General features: G+C 41.7%; 1 protein-coding gene across 3 annotated transcripts in view; it reads left to right on the top strand.

The window, feature by feature from the left end:
• PAX3 (paired box 3) overlaps positions 1 to 24,738 on the top strand; it is a 98,415-nt gene extending 73,677 nt beyond the window's left edge. For 2 of the 3 annotated variants that reach the window (XM_032354947.1, XM_032354945.1), the window contains exons 6-9: positions 3,505 to 3,670; positions 4,957 to 5,171; positions 22,433 to 22,679; positions 23,191 to 24,738. In XM_032354947.1, coding sequence (XP_032210838.1) covers positions 3,505 to 3,670; positions 4,957 to 5,171; positions 22,433 to 22,679; positions 23,191 to 23,225 — 663 coding nt within the window. In that variant the 3' untranslated portion in view covers positions 23,226 to 24,738. The remainder of the gene's footprint in view (positions 1 to 3,504; positions 3,671 to 4,956; positions 5,172 to 22,432; positions 22,680 to 23,190) is intronic. The other variant, XM_032354949.1, reaches the window with a different exon arrangement.
• The last annotated feature ends 1,442 nt before the right edge of the window (positions 24,739 to 26,180 follow it).

Genomic DNA, 26,180 nt, shown 5'->3' with positions numbered 1-26,180 from the left:
CTAGGTTGCAGTTTATCAACTAAAGTTAAAAACTTGCCTTGTGGGAGGGTTTTGACGTCGTGTGATATATAGGCAATTATCAGCATTTAACTGTAGGTGATAGTAGTTATCGACCAACATCTGCCTCTTGCCCTGCTTGTTAACCGTGTTAACTGTAGTGTGGAAGGCCAGGTTATGTGTGGGGAGGGTGGGATTACATTGAATTATAGGTCCTAGAATTACATTTAACAGGTGATGGCGAACTTTGTAAAACTTGCTCTTTCTGCCCTACTGGCTAAGACATTGGCAGAACACTCATACTCTCCTTTAGAACATCAAGGCCAGTTTGTTTCTGTGGCCATTGCTACTCTTTTAAAAACAAAGAGAAGTTTCTGGTAGTTGTAACAACTGAGTCATAATGCCTTCCACACAGTTTAGATGAACTTCTTCGGTGTTACACACTCAAGCAGCTCATTTAGTAGACTATTACTGATTGTTAGGAACTAGTGAAACAATATTGAGTTATCAAAGACCTCTGGGTACTAAAGGGAATGCCTTTCAAGTAAAGACAGGGTCATAGCAGTATCCCAGGATCACTGTGCTTGGTCAGTTTAGATGGTTAAAACGGAGGTTATTTCAAGGGCACCCTTTTCCTTTTAAAAATAGCAGATATGTCTTTTATGAGTTTCAAATTATAAAGAAGGCAAGGACCTCTTTCTGATTTGTAGCTTTAGTGCGTGTATGTATGTATCTATCTATCTATCTATCTATCTTCAATGCTACTTTTGGCAGACACAGCTGGTTTTAGGAGATGCAGAAGGCTGACAAGGCAGGATGATAAAAAGTCTGCTTAAATGCCCAGCGACAGGAAGAAGAGTCTTCAGTCCTCAGGAGTCTCTGATTCTTTCAGGACTAAATAGCCCTCTGGATTTATTTAGCCTAAATTTAAACATCAGTTGAATTCCTTCCACTGGCAGACTCTTGAACCTCCTGTTGAAAGTTTGTTTTTTTAGTAAAGATTTGTTTCTCAACTATTTCTCTCAGCTTTTCTTGTAGGCATAATCGATATTGTATTGTAAATGTGAGAACTTTCCACTGCAATTGCTGGTGGGTTTACTCAGTGTCTTCAGTATTTGGATCATTTTGGAAAAATGAAAAGAAAACCCCCAACACCTTACATCCCCAGTCTCTTGGATATTGGAAGCTATCTATAGAAAGTTATGATGTTTCTTCCAATCTATTACTTGAGCAAAGACATGTCTGATATAAAAAAAATTGAGTTATGGAGGAGTGAGAATGATCTTGGATCAACAGTAGGTTGAGATCAATGAAGGTGATCAGGCATAGCCATCCACTGGGTAGATCAAACCTGGTTTACTTATCTAAGGGTTACAGGAGGAAGTTGGCCCAAAGAGATCCGAGGCATGTTATATAAACGATGGAAGTGTGAGCTCTGGGTTCTTCTAAAGGATCCTCACCAGTAAGAATCGAGGCTGGTAAGTCTGAATGAATGAAATCACATCGAAACTCTGGGAAATTCAATGCTCTTCCCAGCCGAAAGCAGGAGATGCCCTGGGTAGAGGTTGGTTGAGATCAGTGTCGAAGACTGCTACATCTGAGCTGGGGGTGATTGATTAATCTCAAGGTTTTTAATGTAAACTATGACCATGGTGTGTGATACAACACAGCACACTCCAGGCACGGAAGTGGCCCCATTTACTACCCTCCACCTCCTCATCCCAAAACAGCTTGTTCCAGACACTTGGGCGCGACCTGGTTACAGACGCTCAGATTCACAGTGAGCAAACACAGTTGCTGCAGACCTGAAATGGAGTGCTGGCTTGTTCAGGGGTCTATTATCCCAGGTGGCAATTTATTAAGTTAAGTAAAACTCTAACTCAATTATGTATCAACATGGAAAAATATTGACTTACCTTCTTTTCCTGTTGGAAACTTAAAGAGTATTAAATGTTAGTATTTTGAGGAAGTTCAAACAGCTTTATTTACCAGTATCATATGATGTGCCTGGAGAAGACCAGACTCCTTTTCAGACAATTGCTTGGGTGACTAGCAAAGGTTAAGCAGATGCTTTTGGCGAGGTATTTGTTAAACTGGGCTTTTTTGCTCCCAAAGGGAGAAATTTCTGCCTCTACTCTTTCAAGAGTTTCCACGATTTCAGAAAAATTCAGTTAAGTTGTAAAATTGTTAATTTTGTTCTATAAGGAAATCATGTCTTACCTTTCCTTAGACAAGTTGGTCTACTTCATTATCACCTCCATCTGGAGTGACCTTTTGTTGAAATCATATCCATACTCTAAAATGAGTTCAAACTCTCTCTCTACTCAAAACTTTCCCTGATTCTCTGCATTTCCAAATATGGAGCTTCTTCCTCTCGTGAGCTCTTATTTTGGTTTCCTTGGGGACTCTGTGAATTCCAGAGGATAAGCCTGAAGGTTACTGGGGAGCAAGGTTCATCCCTTTATCCTTCTGACTGCAAGCACGATGTTTTATCTTTATGAAGTTTTCAACGAACTTTCCATATAGGAATTAGGATACCTTTAATTGGTAGAAATACTCTATAATTTTGGGAGAAACATCATAAAAGCACTCTCCTCAAATCCTCCTGAAGTTCCACATTTAAGTTGGCAGATGTAAAAACTGGGCAAGGTGATGGGGTCTGTTAAAAGCCTAATATCACAACTCCTTAACATTTTAGATGTCCAGTTACATTTCTTACTCCCATTATCACCATTTCTCCCCAGCTATCTACCAAAATACACCGGCTTTGAATTCTCCAAAGGCATTTTATTATATTATACCACTTTTTTCTGAATGTACCTCCGTACTTGGCATGGAGTATTACAGGTGCTTAAAGCTGTTGTTGGAAGAAATAATAAACTAATTATTTAAGGGATCTTCTTAGATAAAATGCTTTCATTTCTTGACATACCTCTTTGGCATTTATTTCCATTAAGATCAGAGCAATGTCTCAACTTTGAAAAGGGATGGTACAAGGCTCCATTTCTCCTCCTGGTCAGTTTATAGGACGATATAGGAGCTATGTCTGTAATGACCATAGAAGTGCAAAGACAGACTGATAAAAATATTGAATACAAAGTTAGTGTGATAGGCAAGACCCAGTTATGACATAGGTCACGTACAGATCAAGGAAGCTCATGCACGCTCCCTACAGTGCTGTGATAGGTGAAGGCGTGTAGGTGTTGGTGATGGCGACCATGAGGAAGAGTTCTAGTGGCTTCCACTCCTGCTCAGCCATTCCTGCCCATGGTCATCTCAGGGCTTGTGGGGGCTCTGCAGGACCATGGAAGTTCCAGGAAGCCCCTTTCCTGACCCCTGACATTGAACTGTCCTTTCTCTCCACAATACAACACAGAAGATGGAGGGCTCTTGCATCTCTTTGCCCTGTCAGTTAGGGGCCTTTAATCTGTTTTAGCATGAAAAATTCATTAAGAATGTACTATTATTTCATCAGTGAAATCCTCAAATTTTAAATTAAATCCATAGGTTTGGTTTAGCAACCGCCGTGCGAGATGGAGGAAGCAAGCTGGGGCCAATCAGCTGATGGCTTTCAACCACCTCATTCCGGGGGGGTTCCCTCCCACTGCCATGCCGACCCTGCCGACATACCAGCTGTCGGAGACGTCTTACCAGCCCACAGCTATTCCACAAGGTACGGAGGGAGTCGAGGGGATAAAATAGAACTCCCCATTGCTTTCTCTGCTGCTGGGAGATCTTCCTCGATGCTGACATTGCTGTTGTTTGGGTGTTAGTGACCTGATATCAGGCTGTCCTGGAGGTTTACCTGTCCCATTTCAGAAAGCTACATTGTTCGGTGACATAGCTGGATTGCCCTAGATGAGCTATGTTATAACACTGTCTCAGTATTTTATTTTTTTTTTTTTTAAAGATTTTATTTATTTGTTTGACAGAGAGAGAGAGAGAGAGAGATCACAAGTAGGCAGAGAGGCAGGCAGAGAGTGAGGGGGAAGCAGACTCCCTGCTGGGGCAGGGAGCCTGATGCGGGGCTCGATCCCAGGACTCTGAGATCATGACCTGAGCTGAAGGGAGAGGCTTAACCCACTGAGACACCCAGGTGCCCCTTAGGTTATTTTAAAAAATATTTTACTTATTTATTTGAGAGAGAGCAAGAATGAGTGGGGGAGGGGCAAAGGGAGAGGGAGAAGCAGGTCCCCCACTGAGCCGGGAGCCCAACATGGGGCTTGTTCCCAGGACCCCAGGATCACAACCTGAGCTGAAGGCAGATGCTTAAACCCACTGAGCCACCCAGGAAAGCTTGCTTCCGTATTTTAAAACAAAACAAAACAATGAAACCAAACCAACCAGCTTTCCTAAATAAATATGCCATTTGCTTATTTTTGGTTAAAATTGTGCTTCTACCTTTGCACTCCTGTCAGCAGTTCACTGAAGTTCTGTGAGAGTTACTAACCACAGCAGCCTTAGAGCAAAGGTAAGCTTTGATCAGGTCGCCGTTGGACGGCGCAGAGAGGTGAATGCGATCAGTGAGAAGACTGAATTCTCTGGGATTATGAAAGATAGCATTCCAGGCATTTCACACGAATATTTAGGTGCTTTGAAAGCGCGTTTGGTATGAAACGCGAGACTTGTGATTCTGACACTGGTTGGTTCTTAGGCGGATTCATAATATTCGCTACCCAAAATAGGTTCGTTCTCATTGTTCATGTGATTTCTGCATTCGTGTTCTGGGTGAGTCTGCCCTGAAAGTATATAAAGAAGTTACGTCCTTGCACTTTGGTGCCGTGACGGGGCTCTATTTGGAATGAGTGGTTCTCTGTGCATGGTAAGAAATGCAGTTTCAAGTTCATCTTTGGTCTGAGCGACCGATACTCCCCGCGGCTCGGGGGTGCGAACTTTGGCCCCACACTTTTCCTGCCAGCCTGCGAGGAGTGTTAGAGCTGACAATCTTCTTCATTGCAGCCGTGTCGGATCCCAGCAGCACCGTTCACAGACCTCAACCGCTTCCTCCGAGCACCGTACACCAAAGCACTATTCCTTCGAACCCAGACAGCAGCTCTGCCTACTGCCTCCCCAGCACCCGGCATGGATTTTCCAGCTATACAGACAGCTTTGTGCCTCCGTCTGGGCCCTCCAACCCCATGAACCCCGCCATTGGCAATGGCCTTTCACCTCAGGTCAGTCCTGTGTTTCCAGACAGACGATTTGCTGTATCCCAGAACCAAACAGTCAATTCCCCTAGGCGGTCATATAATGAATTGCCAAATTTAAACCATAATGTATTCTTTATACAAGCCACATGATTTCAGTTTTCTGGTTTCCTTTCTCCTCCACCCTTCCTACGGGCTGTATCAAAGTTGTAGCTTGGGCTTACAATCCAAGTGATTTTTAATGTAATCAGGGAGAGTCTGTGTTTATATCTCGTTGTCAAGGCACTGATCCAGTCCACCCCCTAGTTCTGAGCTTTGGGTCAGAAGCGTAGACACATTTTTTGTTTGTTTGTTTGTTTTTTAAAAAAAGGTAACTGATCAGCTGATCTGGTTGTGAACAAAAGCACCTAGTAGGAAAACACCAACGCTTTATTAAAACAATTGGAGAGGAAGCAAGCAGGTTGTGTGGAGGGAGACAGGCTGATGATCCAGAACTCTGGGATAAATGAGTTATAAATGCACAAATTAGGAGAATTACTGCTACTTTGGGAATATATGGATACTTGAATGTTGTAATTGTTTTTCTAATTTGCATTGGACTATGAGCCTTTCTTGAGAGATCATATTAATAAATTGCCTTGATAATTGCATGTCAGAGGGTTGGATAAATTTCCTCCATGTGGCATCTGTCTGAGGTTGACATTATTAGCAGTTGTTTAAATACAGATCGCTTGATTTTATTAGAGAGCTCTTGGCCCAGGTGGCGAGGATAGTTGCCCACTAAATTTGGAGAAATGTCACAACGGGGTTGCAATCTATAATTGCGATCGAGAATCTCTTCAGGCCCGAGAGTGAGAGTTTCAACAGCTTTATCTTTTCTTAAACCCCCTTTTTCCTCTTGGTGGTTAGAAAAAACAGAGAGGAGCTCAGAATGACAGAAATGAAAAAGTGAAAAGACAATTATACTCAATTACACACTAATCACTGACTATCACCGCCGCGCCTAAGCACCAAGAGGGCATTCTAATAGGCAGAAAATGAGATTTTAATGGCACAAAGGGTGGCCAAAATAACGACTCCTATATCTTCGCCTTCTTCGTTTTCTTCAACTTGTGGTTTGCGTCTTGGGAGTGCAGGTCCTGGGCTCTGCACAACGGTGATAACTCTGAGCAGCTGAAAAGTTCAAAGCCATCGGAGTTGAAAAGAATGAATAGCAAAGGCAATGAAATAAACATTTCTGCCTCGAGGCAAAAGTTCATAAATCCTTTTTTGTAACAGTCAATGTAATTAAGTTTCATAGATTCCTATAGCACATCCTGGGATAAGAAATAAGAGGTGGCTTTAAACCTTGGCTGAAAAATAACAACATGAAAAAACAATAAACGTGCCTTCCTACAGGAACTTTAATAAACTTAATTTCCAAGTGCTGGCATGTGTGAATGGGAATTTTGCATGAATATCATGGACTTATGTTAGTAGATTCCTCTTTAAAATGCCAGATTTTATAGCATTTCTATAGATTTATAGAAGCCTCCTCCACAACTGAGAAGGCACATCAGAAGCAGGTTATCTCTGCGGTTCTTAACATCATTGTTTGGGGCCGTAGCAGAACTTTTTTGAACTCGACTGGGTTGTGAAAGTTTTCATAAAAAGTAAACTAACCCTAACGGCTTCTGCAAGGTGAGACCCAGGACACCCTTGGTTTTCTTTCGTGTTGATCAGAAAAGAAATAATGACACGGATCTGTATTCTCGAAGTGAAAGTCCTGGCTTCTTGTAAGTCTATGAGCTTGTATGTTATAATAACCGTATTCTATTTCATTCTATTCTATTCTATTACTATTATGTAACTGAAGTCATTGGCACTTAATCTTGGAACTGTTTCTTTGATTTTATGATCCCAGAGTTGGCAGTGGGGTGGGAATCATTCAATATCAAGCAATGGAAAATTCCACAGGCAAACCCTTCCTGTATTTCTTTATTATGCTTTTATATATTAATTCCCTACTTATTACTCTGTACATATCCTGGATATTTTGCATTTCGATCCTATATTTCCTCCTGAAACCACCAGTAGGAATCCATGATGTCTTTGTCCTTGCCGAATGCCCAGCGAGTTAGAAAAGGGACAGACAGTATAATGAAGTTCCTCCTTGTTTCTTCTGAGGATTGCCTCTATTTAAGCAAGGGGGGACCAATCCTACTTTTGGTTGTCTGGCTTTATTTGGAATATCCTAAAGATAATTCAAAGATAGCCCACTCTGAACAGCCTGGTTTACCTCTTAACTAAAGAAGAGAGAAAAGAAAGGGTCCTTCGTCTTCCTGCTGATAAGATAGAAGGGCTTACGAATAGATTGATCTGTAGGATATTAAAAATGGGAACTAGTCTTACCATTTCTCCTCTTCTTTTCCTCCTCCACTTCCTCTGCTTCTCTCTGGACATCTAATCTGCAGACCAGTCATCTAGAAGCTCAGAGAGCTTGAGGCCTGCTGAAGACCACCAGGGGCTAGAGAGAGAATTGGGACTGGAACCTGGGACCCTTGGCTCAGAGTCTAGGATTGCCCCCATGAGAGTACGTGGTTGGGCAGAGAGGGAAGAGGTTTCATGAAAAATAGAGGCAGGGGGCTTTCATCACATCTTAAAACCTTTTACTAGAGATGAGTTTTTAAAAGTTTTTGGTTCATGTTAAATGACAGTCTTTTTGCTAATATGCTCTTTACATGTTTTTTGCTTTACACACTTCTCCTATTAACTTCCCTGATAATAAAGGTCCTGCATGGTTATTATAGAAAATGGAAAAAACAATTTTAAAGTGTCTTCAGAGTAGAAAAAAGAAATTTTCCTGGGCAACCTTTGTTAATATTTTTACATACTGTGTTCCAGCTCTTTTGGGTCTTACCTTTTAAAAAAAGGCCTTTTAAAAAAATATAATGGAAATAATAGTGTATATAGCTTTCCATGTTGCTTTCTATCTTAACACTTCAGCATTGGCCTTTCCCCACCAGCTCACTTACATGGAATTGGATTTAAAGTCTTTTGAATTATTTCAATCAATTTATTGTAGGTCTTTTCAGTGGAGGCTGTTTGACCTGTTCAAAATAATGTGTGCATCGCGTTTGACTTTCTTCCTGGTGGGGCTGGCCATTCAGACTTGGATCCCATGAGACTTGTTTCTCTCTATGTGCGAGTCCTAGTGTTGGTTTTCTTCTGGAGTCTCGGACATATCTCCTCCCTCAAGCCAGGATTCTTCTAGAGCTTGGAATCAGAGCCATCAGCCCCAGGGCATTTCTTAAATGTCCTGCTCAGTGCTTTTCTCAGGGAGGGTCTCAACTTCATGAGGGACAGGTGTGACACAGTGACACAGGAGGTCACACCTGTCCCGCTGGTCAGATTTGAGGAGCAATAGACTGACATGTATTTTGACAAAAGATTAGAATATTCACAAGAAATTTTAGAAACGTGGGTATCCTTCCTCAAGCTTCTCTTGTTCCGAGGGAAACAGTAGCTGTATCTGAAGAATTTGACCATTTTTCTTGTGGAAAAACTGAGACCATTGCCGCACAATGATCTAAATGGCAGGGTGAACTGCTGGCCAATTTCAGAGCCCAAAATCTCTCTCTTCCAGTTGTTACTAATTCTCATATAAAACACAAATGATACCATTTCACTTGCTGAGAAGTGTAATGGCTTAGCGAGTCTTCCAGAGGTCCAGCACTGATATTTGACCTGATTTTTCCTGCAGGGCGTGCGTCCAAATGCTTCGCCAAGTGGAGGGGTTGGCTTCACATTCTCCCAGAGACTGGATCTGTCGGGGAATCTGAGACAAGAGTCCCAGGGATGGGTGACAGAGGGGATAGGCTATGACCTCAGCCTTTTCTGCTGCCTCTGAACTTGCATTTCAACTGAACCACATACCCCGTGTAAGAGGATGGGTCTCCTCAGACTGAATGGCAAACAGCTTCTGAGAAGATCCTACAAGTCTCTCTAGTGAGGGCTTTCTCCCGCAGTAGCAGCCTTCTTTGGGAAGGTTGTGTTGTCTTGGTGTGGGGACCGTACAGAAAGAACACAGAGAAATAGAGACCATGTATTTCCCCTCCAGACTCAGATGGCACGTTCCCAGCACCTTGCTGCACATGGAGGAGAGAGGAAGGAATGCTGACTTGGAATACAGAGCGCCAGGGAAATCCTACCATATGCTTAAGACATGAGACTAATTAACATTTGGCCCATGTTCTTCCAATTAACTCTCCTTTGCAGGAAACACTACCCTTACTGCCCCCCCCACCCCGCCATGTCCAGAACACACAGAACCAAACCCCCAAAACAAGGCCAATTAATTTAACAAACTTTTATCATTTCATGCCCCAGCCCCCATCCCAGGGCTATAATTGCCACAGTTTTTTGTGACGGTTTCTAATGATTTCTTGAGTGAAATACAGTATCATTGGGGTTGCATGGTTTCTAGAAAGCTTTTTTTTTTTTTTTTTTTTTTTTTTACTATTATGTTGTATACAAAAATGGGCCAACTTGGCTGCATTCAGGGTTCATCAACCATTGCAAATGATTCTTCAAATGTTTTGGGTTTGGTAAAACCTAAAACACATTTTGCCAAGCACTTTTCCTCCTTAATTTTTCAAACTGTGTATTTTAGGGAAAATTTGATCCATATGGTTTTGATTCATTTACTCTTATATCATTGACATTTTTTTTTCCTACAGAGCCATTTGATATCCAAGAAGCTTTCTGAGCCTTTCCTACGTTCATTTTAAGCATTTTCCTCCTTAAAGAGAGGAAGTCCTCGTTGCAACCTTAGAGGCCGTAAATTTTGAGTACTCTCTCAATTCGGCAATACTTAAAAATACATTTGGCATAAATCTGGATTATTATGAACACATTTTATGTTTAGAGCAGATGGGCAGATTTTCGTTTCTGGTTTATGAGTGAAACCAACGACAAAATAAGAAAATGGGCTTAAATTACCAAAAAAAAAGTTTTGTTTTGAGGAACGTCTAACTGTTATTAATAAATCCCTATGGTAAGAGCTACGCTCCGAGGCCTCATTTCAAATTTTTGTCCAGGTCTTGGATAAGCTGTAATTGAATAACCAGTACACCTGTCCGGTCTCATGAATAATCTACTGAGGAAAGAAAAAAACTCTCATAAAGCCTGGTGTACCAGGCTTAAAAACACTTGAATGTTTGTTTGCCGCTCAACACCTCAGGAACAAAGCGTAGGTCTGCACATCTCATCAAGCCTGTGGACCACGCATCTGTTACGTCTGGTTGTGGGATCACGGCTTCATGGGGACGGATGGACCCAAGAAAGAGGAGGTAGATTGTCCTACTAACGAGACAGTGGTTAATGGTGGAGGACAACCGGGATCAACTTTTGTTCTTATCCCCATTTACAAAAGAAAACCTTTAACTCAACCACCCATCCAGTCGCTTTTAAAGAATAATATTAAAATTGAGATTATTAGTGTGTAATGTATGTAAATTGGATATTTGGTGGGAGCCACGCTTATTAGGGCACGTCTTCATTTCATGCATATATGTATTAGACCGTCGTGGTTCCATTTCAAATCAGATTTCAATTGCTCAGCACAGTTTCTTTTGACGAACATTTGTTAATCCCGACACTTATTAAGGAGAAGCATTTAAGTGTTAATATGTGTACACAAAACTCAAGACTGCTTTTGATTTTGCTTGTCATTTTTTGCACCACGGTGTTCACAATGATCTCAGATTCCATAGCTGCAAGGCACAATGATGGTTCTTTGTCCAGAGGAGGAATAAGGGCTTACTGCAGATCAGCCTGTTAAGTGGAGGCAGTATCGTCATTAAGAATGGTTGTGAAGGGTACTTTTCGGTGGCGTAGAAGGAGAAATCTTTTCCACTGTGGCGTGGTAATTCCTTGACCTTTTCTTGTACTGTTGATCCATGCAAAAGCGGTAAGATTGACCCTGGTCGGGGGTGTGGAGGCGGCTCCTGTTTCAGGAGAGCTATTTCTCTGGCCGTCTTTGGGCACGCGTACAGAAGCTGCTCCATGCCCGGCCATTCGTCTTGTCCATTTCACACCCAGGTTGCAGGCTTGGCACCCTCGGCCCTCCTTTGTCATTGCGGAGAACCAGACAAGCAGGTGGCCTGCCACCACCAGTCCGTTTCCCAACAGAGGCACTTCCTCCCCTTGACACTTTCCAGAAATTCACCTGTGGAGGAAAAAAGGAATGATTTTGATTAAAGAGATTGGTTGGGTGTCAAACAAAGCTCAGACGGAGAGACAGTCCATGCAAAAGTGGCAGCCCCTCCAAAGCTCGAGCCTTCTGTTTCATTTCTGAAGCAGCCCATGAGCTCAAAGCCAGGGCTGCAGCCTCACGTGTTTATGAAGGCTCCAGGATGTTTACGATTATAAATGAGCCCATTTCAGCTACACCAGAACAACTATGGGCCATTTGCATGTTTCCATCCTACCGCGCTATGTTTTCGAGATGCTCTGCTCCACGCTGAAAACGCTGCTGCTAATCAGCAAATGTTAATCCATTTGTTGAATCGGTGGGGGCTGTAATTGACCCGGTGCCTTTGGTTTTTCTCCGAAGGTTGTGGTTGCTCCCCTTAAAGAAGAGGAGGCAAGCCCTGGTTTTTGTCAGCTCTGGCCGCAGCCTCTTGAGTTTGTTACAGATTGGGAGAATTTTGCAAGAAGCGACTTGGCCCAAATCTCCTTTTTTTAAGGAAGGGAGGGAGCAGCGTCAATGACTGAATCTTACATCATCTCACTGAAATGAGCCACAAGCAAACCTTTCTTGCTGAATTACATTTTTTGTGGGTCTGCTGTATTGATTTAAAGAGAAAGTCCATCAGCTACTTTCCCTCGTCTTGTGCGTTGGACAAATCGAAGGCAACAGCCTCATGGTTTTGGGGTCCATTTGAATTTTTGTAGCTATTGGGGGAGAAAAAATTGAGTGTGATTGCTAGGTCTATCACTAAACTCCTAGAATAAAAAGTTTTTCTTTGTTGTCAGTAAAGCCCAGCAAAGCCGTGCTGGGTTCTAGTGTGAGGCCAGTGGTCTGAATCAACCCTTTATGTGTGGTTGGAATGCAATGTAAAGCTTTTAATTTATTACCGCATTTGCAAAATGGCAATATCTACAGAAATCTGAATACTTGCATATTTATTCAATTAGGGGCTGAATGTGTGCTTTGTACTGCAGACACAGAAGACTGGATTTACTCATTAGTTGTGTACTATTTTTTGTTTTCTTTTTTCTAAAGAAATCTGTTTCTGTGAAACAGTCTGGGTCTCATCAGAGGTGTGTATTTTTCAATGTACAGTACAATATTTAAAAATTACTCTTGACATTTAGCTAGAGTGCAGTGAACTAGACTTTCTGAGGTTGGTGATTGCACTGTTCTCACTGATCAACGAGAAAGATGTTCAGGTGTGAGACAGTGCATTTTACAGACTCACAGGGTAGGAGCTCCACCTGGAAGGGAACATTTCCTACCTGGGACAGGACGGCAGCCCATCCTCAGCCCTGAAAAAATGAAGGAAGCAGGCATTATTTAAGGAAATAACTTACCTGCTTATCTCACAAAAAACTGAGGTCTTGTTTTGGGCAGCTTGCATTTAAAAAATCTAATTAAACTTTGGATTTCAAAACTGCCCGCAGGGCTGAGCCTCTCTCTATGTGTGTGACTCCACAGGAAAATTTCTAGTTCAGTGACAATTCTGCCATGACTCTTGCAGGCAGAACTTTGTCTTTTAGCCTCTCTTGATGTCTGTTGGTGTGTTCGTACCTTGTGAAAACACGTACCACATACCATGCTGTATTATATGATAATGTATCCATTCCCCTCTTTACTATTAGCTTCTAGAGTGATAGTAGGCTCTAATCATCTTGGAACACCCAAGAACCAAGCACTGCGTCATCATAAAGGCTTGTTCCCCATAGTGGGCTCCTTGAAAGGTGGTTTGGGGTAAATGGATTCTGAATCAACCACTTGATAAATGTTACAAATTATATGCCTTTTTCTTCCAAAGTCCCAGGGCACATTAGCCTACTAAAGGCTCTGACAAGTCTTGCAGTGTAGAAACATATTTGTTTCACTTCCTGTTTTCTGATTTAACTATGGAGACCTTTGGTTGAGTTTTAAACGACCAAGTTTTGAGGAACATTTCCTAGGAAGTGCTGAATGAGAGAAAACACAGTTGGAGACCTGCTCATAATTTGTCCATGTTTCGAATGCTTCCCTTGATTTTTTTTTTTTTTTCAGGAATGATTCTTCTTTTTATGTAATGTCTGATGTTACCTTTCCCTTCCACACATTGTACCCCCCCTCTGCAGAAAAACTTGGCCGGGAAAAGAATAATTTTAAAGAAGAAGCTGTGAACTGCTTAGTACTATTTAGACAGGCAGATAGGGGCATAAAGAAAGGAAAGAATTCCTGTTTAGTGACTTGATGGCAGTGTGGATGTAACTCATCAAGCTGAAGAAGGAGCCTCAAGGTCAAAAGCACCAGATTTCAAAACTTACCCACCACTTGCTAGCTGTGTGTCCTCAGGAAAGTTGCTTACACTCTCTCCATTTCTGTTTCATCTTCTTGTTAAAGGGGGAAGATAACGACAACAACAACTTGTCCAGTAGAGCTCGGCTGAAAACACAGTACTTTGGAAATTTGAAAATGCTTTTTCATGAAGCAGTAATACGAATGCAATAGGACTTTCCCTACTGTTTACTGTGAAATAGCCTGTGAACCTCTGACCAAAACCAAAAACATCACGTTTGTCCCTGCCAAAGACAAATGTGGAAACTGAGTGATATCAAAAGGATGGCAGTTTCTTGGTTGAGTGGAGTTTTTTCAGTTGTTCTAGTCAGATATATTTTTTTAAAGATTGTATTTATTTATTTGACAGACAGAAGTAGACAGAGAGGCAGGCAGATACAGAGGGGGAAGCAGGCTCCCCGCTGAGCAGAGAGCCTGATGCGGGGCTCCATCCCAGGACCCTGAGATTATGACCTGAGCCAAAGGCAGAGGCTTTAACCCACTGATCACCCAGGTGCCCCCTATACAGACATTTTAAAGAATATTGGTATTCATTCAGAATGCAGGAATTGTAATGTGCCTGAGATACAGTAGTCCCCAGAAGTATGACATATACAACTTGGTTTTGTTTGAGAAATTCAGATTACAAATACATAAAAACTCACTACAGCAAGAATGAGCCAATGGTTCTTTATTCCATGGGGCTAGGAGTGGGGAAAGAACAGGGCTATCCTGATAGTTTCCTTTCCTTATTCTTATTTTGACTTACTGAAATACAATATTGACATGGGTACATTTTAAAAATATCTACAGCTTCATAGTACTGAATACATCAAAGGTAAGCGAATCCGACAAATGCTAAGCTTCCCTCTTCAGTGAAGAGTAGAGGTAGCTAAGACAACAGGTACAATGGAAAGGTCTTAAAAAGTAAGGGACCATCTGACCAAACAACTTTGAGTTACCAATTGCGGAATATTCTTTCAATCACTAAATTACAAAGACACTACTTTGTCAAGACCTGTAGGAGCAGATGTGGTTTCTGTAGCTTAAAGACTCTATAAGCGGTTTCACTGTAAACCCTAGGTGTTTCTAGCATAAACATCAGTCTCCTGTGTGATAGGAGACACAGCCGCTGCCCAATTTGTGATCAAGGACATAAATAAATTTGCAGGCAGAAAAGCAACACGACATCTTTATTGGCTCAGTGTCCCTGGAATTGAGTCAGGGAGAGAATCGAGGTACACAGGATCTTAGCTTAGTGGGGTAATAGCTTCTGGTTCTTGGAAGACTGTATTCTCAGATGTCCCATAGCTGTAGAGTTACTACAAATTTCCATGCATCTTGGATGGATGCTTATTCTGCCTTACCACAAAGCCTGTGAAACCGGCCAGAACACATTTCCTGGAGGATATATTCATTCTTAGACTTTTGCAAGGCTGTCCTCTGCTTTCCCGTGGTTAATAGAAATAGCCTTTGTGACATCTACTCATTAAATTAGTATCACTCGGTCTTAATCATTGATCCCTTCCTCTACCCTGAGAACATACCTTCTTTCCCATGAAGAGAAGGACAGGTAAGCTTCTCTCTTGTAACCTTAAGCATTTGTAGATGGCATCTTATGACCTTGACTTTGGCAGCCATGGAAATATTTGCCTACCTCACACCTGGCCTGGAAGAAAGAAGAAATTTTCTTGTTGCGATGGGCGGCTGTCGTCCTCCGTTAGTAGGCTGGAGTGTCTGTCTTTGGTGTCCGTGGGATGCTGGCGGAAGGGAAAATTTCAGGGGCAAGAGAATACAGTGTTGCCTGTTTTGTTTCAAAGGGGCAGAGTTTAGCCCTTCTTTCTGAAAGCCAACGTGGACTTCTAATTTATTATAAGCTTGTGTGTGTGTGCGTGAATCTTAGACAGAGTTGGGCAGTTAAGGGGCTGCATTATGAGTGGTCACGCGACAGTGACTCAACGCCACAGTTCCCTGAATGCAGGTTTCCTGTATGGGCAATCAGCGACGAAGTTTTAATCCATCTCCCTGAAGTACTGTGGGATGCCCAAGTGTAAAGCTTTTCCCTTTCTAGATCTGGAACCCCAGGTCCCAGAGGGCCAATTAATATTTAGCAAACATGTCCGGAAATCGTCATGAAATTAAAGCAAGATACATGTTTGATTTTCCACAGTCACGTGTTCAGACACGTTTTTGAAGTGGTGATGGGTTTGAGTGCTTACCTTTCCGAGGACTGCTGGGGTGGTGGGAAGAGTTAACAGCAGGTAATGCCATTCCTCCCAGAGAGAGTTTGAGACTCTCTGTGTTAAGTGATGAATGAGGGTATCTGACCCACATCTGTTTTACATTAGAATGGAACATTGCCCTGACATCGTTAGGAGCATTTGTCAAGATTCCCTGGACAGAGCTTCTGTAAATTACATGCTGCAAATGTGTCAGGGTCAGATAAGAGGATATCATTAACTCCCTCAAGTTTACTCAGGGCTCTGTCAGTCCATCTCAATATGCTAACAGCCAACAATTTTCCTTGAGCCGTTTTGTTGTATTTTTCATTCATAGAAGAAGAAAAGTGGATGCTCTACCCCTCCACCCCAATATTGCACATGTTCTTTTCTCATAAATCATATTAATTGTAGACATGGTCACAAAGCATATTAAATGCAGGCATGCGTAAATGAATTAAAACATATGAGAATTTTATTATGACCCATGGTGGGTCTAACAGTCAAATACCAACTGTATTAACTGGCACCTTTTTCATTTGGGTAGAATAAGCTCTTTCTTAATGGGCTATATTTTATTGATAATAGATGGACAGGATCATCATGGGCTAGAAGTAAACAAGATGTATGTGTGTGTGCATGTGTGTGTACATGTCATCACTGCAAGCCATTTCTGTGCTGAGTCTTTGCCTGGATTTATGTTTTAGTCAGCAGTGCCTAACGAATATTGCTGTCAATTTAACAGCTTAGCACTATTGAGAAATAGGTACTCTAAAGAATTGAGGAAATAGAAGTAATTCTGTGATTGGTCATAGGGCTGGAGATTAAATCACATCTGTCACTCAGAGTTGATCTGAAACAGGACTGACTATACTCTTTACATGGAACTTAGAAGTCCATGTAGCACATGAACCGCACTTGTCTGGTACTCATACTCTTGAATCATGCATTAAACATAGCTACTTGCAAAATGTAAGCCAAAGAGTAAAATAAAAGAATACGGATGTGTTTAGCTGGACATTTTACAAACACTGGTTTTCTATCTGGTTAGGTAAAGAAAGGTCAGGCATGCCCTTCCCATAACTGTGGGTGTGGGTGAGAAGGTCACCATACTTACCTTAAAGAAACTTCTGCCCTCAGGCAACTTCCCTCTTACAGCTTTTAAACAGACAGGGCCAAAAATCTAATTATTTAGATTCTAATCAACTGCAGGATCATTCCTAAGGCATTTGAATCTGAAGGCAATGTTCTGGTTCTTGGTTGTTCAAATTTAGGCTTTTCCAGACTCCAAGATACAGTCACTGAAATTTAACCATCAGACACACTACCCCTGCAGCATCTGTGTTAGCAAAACAAAAAACAAAACAAAACAAAACACAACAAAAAAACCCCCCAAACAAAACAAAAAACCAAAAAACTAAAACCATGTAGACATTCGAGTATTTTTGTTTGGTTTTGAAAATACATTATCCAAATTAAGAATATATGCAGTCAGTATATACAGTTTTGGAGGTGAAGGTAGAAGCTTAAAAAAAAAAAAAAAGCACAACAAACCCTTTATATCGTACATAGCTTTATTTCACAGCCATGTTTTCTAAAACATACAGAAATGTATATCATTGAATGCTAAATCACAAGAACGTCTGATGACTTAAGAACAAAAAAGAAAGTAAAGACATGAACCGGGATTCCTACAGGAAAAAAGATGCACCAAGATGTACACCATAATTTGCCAAATCGTTTGAGATTTCTGATGAGCTGATGGCAAAACCATAACACTTAGGCTAAGACAAATATTTTCCAGACTCCTTGGTTTAAACATAAATCTTCATTTGGCTCATAATTTTTATCTTTTATATTTCATCTCCCAATAGGAAAATTAATTCAAAAGAAATATGGCATGAAGCAATTGTAAAGAATTTTTTTCCCCCCTGAACCATATACTCTTCCAATCAGGATATAAACAACCTATTTGGAATTCTGAAACTTGAGAATGACCTAAAAGAGATCTTTTGAAAATGTCTGTAATAATTCGAAGGACGGAAGGATCAGCACATGTGTTGGCACACGATTCCAAGGCTTTGGATTTTTAAAAAGGTTACCCATAAAGCAATTTAGAAACAGTGTCTGGGAAGTGTTTTTGGAGGTAGTGATTTAGAAAGACGCTTAATAGTGGTTTTTTCGGATGCCTTACCTAGGAGTTGTACTCAGTGTGAAATCTTCCTCCTGCATCCATTCTCAGTGGGACAGAACAGAGATCTTTATTACAGGAAAATTCTTCTTGGTCATTGCATCTCCTGGACTGATTATCTGGCATTTAGTAAGAGTGTGGTCGGTGTTCTGTAGACAGAAATCATTATCCCTGAGTTTATTTTTCTTTGAAATTGTTTGTGAAAACCAGGCAGTTATGGTTCCCTCAATGCCCCCCCACCCCCCCAAAATGCCAGTCTGTCGTAGAAACAGCTTACTAATGGTTTATGAGGGGGGAAACATACCCCATTTTGCAACAAATGAAGATTTTATTTTAGGTTTTGAATGACAAATTGCTGTAGGAAAAGCATGTATAAAAGAAATTGGGATAATATTCTTAGAAAGAAAATATGACTGGAAGACATTCCATAACCATATTGGGGGAGTTCTAAGAAGTTCGTTTACCAACCTCTTTGTGGAGCAAAAAGAAATTTCCATAGTTTCCCTTGAACCACATGAAATACAAAATAGCTTTTTAAAAAATGTACATAAAAGTGTAATGGGACCCTTCCATAGAGACTTGAGGTTTTAAATTATGTTAGGGGAAAGTAATCCGTTTTGTAGTGATATATTTGCTATTTTATTTTCCAACGCGGATTTCCTTTTCATTTTTTAAATTAGAAGTTATTAAAGAGATGTATTCTCAAGTTTTCTCCATGTGAAACATTGGAATAAATCATGTTAGTTTCTAATTATTTGTTAATCTCCATTTTGGGAAATTAGGAAACTATTAGTGTAGGAAAATATTAGTGCCTCTTGCCCATCTTTATATAATCTCGAGAAAGAAATCACAGGACAATATTTGACCACGACAGTGGACATAAGAACTTGAGGGAGAATGTCTGTCTCTTGGGCTCTATTGGGGAAGTCAAAGGGAGCAAAGTTGGTTGGTCTTTGGTCTTTTTCAGTTTTCATGTTAGCCACTGCAGGTACTGGGCTGCTGAGCTAAGGGCTCTTGCTCAGGTGGAAACTGTCACTGGCTTTTTTTGTGGGGTACGGGGAATACTGAAAGGAAGACCCCAAAGGGATTCCTCCTGTCTATTTGCTCAGCAACCATCCCTCTTCATTGGGTCATGCTCTGTTCCTGGAAACTTAAGGGACTATCTTTCTTTTTGCCCTGGAATCTGACTCTGGCAAATCCTACTGCGTCTTCTCCATCCTCCCAGAGATATTTTTCTAGGTCTTAGATTTAAATCTTGTTCTCAAGTATTTTCTAATTCAGCAACTGCACAAAGTTGTGCCATGAGTCATCAGCTGACCTTGGCTTGGAGGAAGGACTCATTTTTTCTCTTTTACGATCTTCATGGTTTTCTCCCATGGACAAAATTATTACTTCTTTCAAAGTTAATGCAAACAAGAAATATATGGCAGAGGATTAAAAAAATACATTTATCACAAAAATGTACTTGTAGCTCATGAGAGAGTGTGCATGTTTTGAATAACAGTTTGTTCTTGCTCTTCAACGATAATTGTGTATCAAATATTCCATTTCTCCCTTAAAAGAATATAACATTAACTAGGTTTCAAGTAAGTATTTTCAGGAAGGGTGCTATTAATTTAAATATAATTCCATTTTATCCAGTTCCATTGACCTTTTTTTCTTTTTGGGATTAATAGAATTACCAAATTGCTTTTACTAAGTGTTTGTTTTTACTTAGCACAGTTTACAATAAAATATTTGTGTCCATGTCATTATCCCCCCTCTCATTGCCACGGTCACATTTGTCATATTATTATTTTCCCCATCCATTCTTCTTCTTCAGGCCAGTACACAAGGAGATAGCCCTGATTGGAAAGGGTAGGCTTGGCCCTGAACAACCTCTATTTTAGATCGTTTTCTTCTAGTAGACATGCCTGCATAATTTGGCTGAAATAAAATATTTAACACATGAGTACGTCAGTAACATTTTAAAAAAAATTCCAGATATATGTACTATAAAATCATCTATACAAACTCAAAGGCAAGCAAAGAAAACAAACAAACACGGAGGTGGAAGAACATTCAGGAAATAATTTAAATGCATTCTGGTTTATGTTCAAGGTTCTTTTTTTTTTTTTTTTAAAGATTTTATTTATTTATTTGACAGAGAGAAATCACAAGTAGTCGGAGAGGCAGGCAGAGAGAGAGAGAGGAGGAAGCAGGCTCCCTGCTGAGCAGAGAGCCCGATGCGGGACTCGATCCCAGGACCCTGAGATCATGACCTGAGCCGAAGGCAGCGGCTTAACCCACTGAGCCACCCAGGCACCCTATGTTCAAGGTTCTTAAATAAGAAAATGAAGTAATTAACTTACTATAAACAGTGTGGGGGGGCCCATGAGAGCCCCACGTCCTGGTGACTGCCTGCCATCCTAGAACTCCAAGAATCTACAGGTTCTTTGTTTTGTGACTCTCACTTTTCCCAAATCCCCAGTAAAATAAAATGACACTCTGTCACACATGATTATTATTTTTTTAGAATATAAGTAGTTTTTAAGTCTTTTAAAAAAGCTATTTCACCACACCACATAACTTAAGAAAATTTAGATTCCCTGGAACATCTTTAAAAATTTGGGTATTGCTGTCCTGCTTTCTACAAACACCCTCCCCCCAGCTACCCCCGTCCCTTGCCCCGGCTTCCCACGTGCTCACACATACAACTCAAACGAAAAGGCAGGCGAGAAAACACAGAATAGCTGTTCAGGGGAAAGGTGGGGGAGGCTGGTACCTTGTTAAAATAGAGGAAGAAAGGGTCACCTATAGAAACTGGTTAAGCAGATCTGCCCCCACTCTTGTCGGTTGGGGCTAATTGAACATACATCCGTTTAAAGCTGCATTTCAAGAAGATTTGGTTTAGATGGGAGCATCTGATTTTGGAATCTAATTTAAGATGTCTTTTCCGGGATGCAAGACTAGTCGCTGTCTCCCACCTTGCGGGGAGCCCTCCATCCAGGCTTCTGTGGCCTGAATTGCCTCGGTAGACAGCGTGAGGCCAGAGTCACAGCTGGGGGCTCACTGCTACCCTCTCCTCTTGCTCTTATTTATAACTTTAACCTCTATATGCTTCAAGCTCCCTCAAAAGCAGCAGGAAGATGCTGGCCACGTGTGCTGTTATGCCCCCCCGCCCCCACGCAATGCTGAAATGCTTGATCAACAGGCTCTTCACAGAGTACCTGATTTTCTTCTTGTTTCTTGACCCCTGAAAAAGCTGGATGGTTCGAAGTTGAGAAGAGTCACTCCCATTCTCCAGTGGCAGTTTTCCAGCTGCCAAATGAATTAGCCACTTAACTTCCATCTCCAGGAGCTGTAAGGGTCAGTGAGCTTGAGTTTGCGAAACACTTCCCCGGGATCTGAAAGTTGTTCTGTTAATCACAAGGTGGTTGTGTTTTTGTTTTTGTTTTTTTGTGTTTTAAGTTCTCTCACTCTCCAGGGTTCTTTAGAAAATTGAACAGAGTTTTTAGAACATGCTTGCATTTCAGGTTTTTCTTTCTTTTTCTTATATATGAAATGTTTAGATAAGAAATGAAAAGGCAGGGCATGGAGGCAGTTACTTGGAGAATTGTTCACCACTCCTTCCTTCCTTCCCCCCTCCCCCCCTTCCTTCCTTCAGTTCTTAGTATGTGTCAAGTACGAAGGTAGGTGCTAGGACTATACAGGTGAGTAGGTTATCGACCCCAAAACTCTTATAATTGAAAGTAGGCGATCAAAGTCACGATTGCACAGTGGGAGGGTTGAGGAAAGCACTCAGGAGCATCAGGGAGGGAGTAACTATCTCTGATTCCTTAAGGATGGCCAAGATAGGGAGAGGAACTTTCTTGGAGGGAACACTCTGAGAATAGACATAGGCATCTTAAAATACACAAAAAGAATTTCATTTAAATCCACTGAACTTAAAAATATATATATAAGTGAATGTCTGTTTAAAATCACATGCGGAACTTCCAGCTGTAATACATGATTAGCCATTGTTCTATATGAACACATATAATTTCTCCCTCCATCCTTCTGTCCTTCCTTCCTTTGAAATTCTAAGCCCATTTTATCACTAGAAGCGTGGTGAAGCTCTCTTTCCACCTCTTTTCCTTTCCTCTCCCCGCCTCTCCTTTTTCTGAAGCCGCAGTCAGATGTTATCACGGGGCATGGTGCGGGGTCTGTGTCCCTTGGCGTTGTGGCCAGCGCCTTCTGTCCCAGCAGATTTCCAAAGAAATAAAAATGGGACTTTTTCAGTTATCTTTTCAGCTCTCGGCTATGATCCGGTCCTCTCTGCATTCTTACTTCCTCCCAATCTGCCCGTTTATTTTAGGTAATGGGACTCCTGACCAACCACGGTGGCGTACCCCATCAGCCCCAGACCGATTACGCTCTCTCCCCTCTCACCGGGGGCCTGGAACCTACCACCACGGTGTCGGCCAGCTGCAGTCAGAGACTAGACCATATGAAGAGCTTGGACAGTCTGCCAACATCTCAGTCCTACTGTCCACCCACCTACAGCACCACGGGCTACAGTATGGACCCTGTCACAGGCTACCAATATGGGCAGTATGGACAAAGTAAGCCTTGGTCTCTCTGGGGCTAATTACCCTTGACAGGATGAAAAATCTCCACCCTTCCTTAAGAAAGGGGCGGCGGTGGCGGCGGCGGCGGAGGCATCGTGATTAGGCCTGACATCCCAGTATCCGTTTTGTGGCAAAGCCCGCCAACTGTTCCAGCAAGGGCTCCCTTGTATCGTTATTTTCTTAAGTGATGTCAACAACATCTTGCGGTTATTAATTGCCGCGATGTGAAGGCTGATTGCCACTAGGTGAAACACGAGGGTTGGCCGAAATGAAATAACCCCTGGCATTAGAAACACATGTTCTTAATGAGGTCAGCTCAAGGATCATATGGGGTATAATCCCAAGGACACAGACTTGTGTCAAACTTGTCTCCGGAATAAAAATATTAGTCTCGATCCTTTGATACCATGGTATTAAATATGACATTGTCAGCCTGTAGCTGATTTTGCCCCTTGCTGTGAATTGTCCCAGCATGACCTAAAAAGCTATGTGTGTTTCCTTACAGGTGCCTTTCATTATCTCAAGCCAGATATCGCATAAGTGAACTGTCCACTTGGAGCTAAAACTGGCCCTGTTTCCGGTCTCCACAGCCTACACATGAAGAATCTTTTCAGAAAAAAAAAAAAAAAATCACCTTTTTGGGGGGCAGTCTCGCCAGGAGATGAAGAAGAGTGATTGATTTTTTTTTTTTCTCCAGTAGTTGGTTTCAAATTCTTTTGAACATATTGGACAAAAGCAGTGGAAGAAAGGAGGGCCTGGAACAGTGAAAAGACAAATGCAACATTTGAAGGCAATGATTTAACCATGGCTACACATCAAATACCCCGACTCTTCAGCGCTGATGATCAAGGAGCCCAAACATTCCAGTTGTGTGCACGTGCGCGTGTGCGTGTGTGTCTCTGTGTGTGAGATTTATCTGGATTGGTTCAGGCAAGCAGAATGTTCTAAAATATAGCCGGAGAGTACTCTAAACTCTAACATGTTTGATGTTCCATGCTGACACTTACACAATTTTGAAACTGCTCCCGTCACGAAGCAGGAACGGAGGAATCCTTGACTTTTCTACACACTGGAAATTGATATAAAAATAAATGGCACCATGTTTTAGGAAGTTAGACTAGATGTAAAGGACCTCCCAAATAAATTATTTGTGATCTTGTCCTCATTTGTAACCCAGTTGTCAATAAAGGTCCTGGGGCGGACAGCCTTGTGAACAGGATATGGGATAACGGGGAGAAAAGGCTTGTTTTCTTTCTCGGGGTGGGGAGAGGTATGGGACATTTTCCCAGCTCATTTTCATTTTGAAGCCAACCTGGCCGGGGTGGGGGGAAGGAAGCGCGGTGGAGAGGAAGTGACGAGCATTCCCACAGCTGCTTATCGGTGTGCAATACTGTGTACCTCACGGATGCTTTGGCAATGGCCAGGGCCGTAGAAACAGAACCAGAACTATATTTTTGCAGGTGCTTTATTTTCGCAGCCCATGATTCATTGCGGTAGAATGCATGATGTTCGCCATTGAATGGACAACCAACACCCGGCTTGCTCCCTTTGACTAGAGACCGTGTTCGAGAATCATGCTTTTACAATGACGACGTTTCCATTCTTCTCTTTTCTATGAAAGGCAGGGCAAGAGCAGAAATGTCCACGTGGCTCTCATGTACTTTTAAGTTATACAAGGATATCCAATATGGAAAGATTATAGGAACCGAGGTTTACATACGTTTGTGTGGTGACATTTTAGAATGTCAATAAATTTGTTTTCTTCGAGCTGTTAAGAGGAACGAGAAGGTGGAAGGCAGTGTTATTTATTTCTTTCTCTTCTTGGAACCATGAACGAGGTAGGCACAAGTACATTCCCTTTAGAGTTAAGAACGATGACGTAGTGGGGTAGTGAGACTAGACGTAGTTCCAGTTTAGTTCATGCGTTGGTCATAGAGGGTGATGGGTCAAGAGAAGTGCTCTCTCTGTGTTGCGGTCTCAACCAACAACAATGTGTTGTAAAAATGTCTTTCATGTAAAAAGTGCAGTAAATATTTACTATTTATAATGAATAAACAGTTATGAAAACTTGCCCAACACTGCTTTTTGGGGGGAACCGGTGCACCTAGCATTAATAAAAACTTACGAATGGAAAACCTACAAACACATGCTTCGTTGCCAACGGGCCTTTTGAATTAGGCTGTAACCTCCACAGATAGGGTCACACACCCCAAAAGTGTGTTCTCTTGAAGAAGCTTGGTTGAACACAATTTTAAATGATAGAAGCTTTTATTTTTGTAGATGTGGTATTAACAAGACCCCTAAGTCCACCTTTCTCTCTCCATGGTTCTCTGAGCTATCAAATCCCTTCACTGTCGTCTTGGGAGTATGTCTTCCCCCAGAGGACCTTCTCTGTCTTCATCTTCAGTGGTCGTCTCTACTGAAATTTTTATTGAAAGCTTTCGTATTCTGTCATTTGCTTTATTTTAGCGGCTTTCTTCATTCTTCATGGAAAACATGACTGCCTACATCATTCATTCTTTCTTCTTCCTCTTTCCCCCCATCCTTCTCCACTTCCCTCCCTCCCTCCCTCTGTCCCTTCAATACTTTTTTAAACACTTATATTTTGAGAGTCTAATTGTACCAGGTATGGTCCTTGGCACTGGTGTTAGGACAATGCTTATAGCCTAGTGGGTATTGCAGGGGGGTAAATGTACAGTTGCAATAAAGCACAAGGACTGTCTTTATCGAGTAAATAATCATAGTGCCCTTCCTTGCCTTAACCCATTTATTCCTCCCAACATCTTCTATGAGGCACGGTTGTTGTCTTTGACATTCCCCTTTCACGGATGAAGAAACTAAGGCATAACGTGCTTATGTGAGCTCTGCCAGTGGTGAGCTGGGATTTCATTCCAGGCAGACCGATTCCAGAGTCTACATGCTTCAACTCACTCTTCTGCCTCCCCAAGGCAGGAGAACCTTATAGTCAAAGACCCAGGAAGATGTGAAGGAGTGCTGTCCAATTGAGTAAGCAGCTAGCCACACATGGCTATTTAAATTTACAATAACTTGGGGCACCTGGGTGGCTCAGTGGGTTAAGCCTCTGCGTTCAGCTCAGGTCACGATCTTAGGGTGCTGGGATCGAGCCCCACATCAGGCTCTCTGCTCCACGGGGAGCCTGCTTCTCCCTCTCTCTCTGCCTGCCTCTCTGCCTACTTATGATCTCTCTCTCTCTGTCAAATAAATAAATAAAATCTTAAAAAATATAATAACTAGAAATAAAACTAAGAAGTCGGTCCCACAGGTGCACTAATGGCATCTCAAGGGGGCGATAAGCACATGAGGGCAGAAACTGTGGTATGAGGCATGTAGATCTGGAACATTTCCATCATTGCAGAAAGTTCTGCTCATCAGTGCTGATCTAAAGCATGTCTTCTTAAAACCCTGAGGACATGAAGTGCGGTATGCAAAATGTCCAAGTTCTTTAAATGTGTTAGATGTTCTTGCTCTTTTTCC

Source organism: Mustela erminea, chromosome 8, assembly GCF_009829155.1.
Source record: "Mustela erminea isolate mMusErm1 chromosome 8, mMusErm1.Pri, whole genome shotgun sequence".
NCBI lineage: Eukaryota > Metazoa > Chordata > Mammalia > Carnivora > Mustelidae > Mustela > Mustela erminea.
This window is presented reverse-complemented; position numbering and strand designations above follow the sequence as displayed.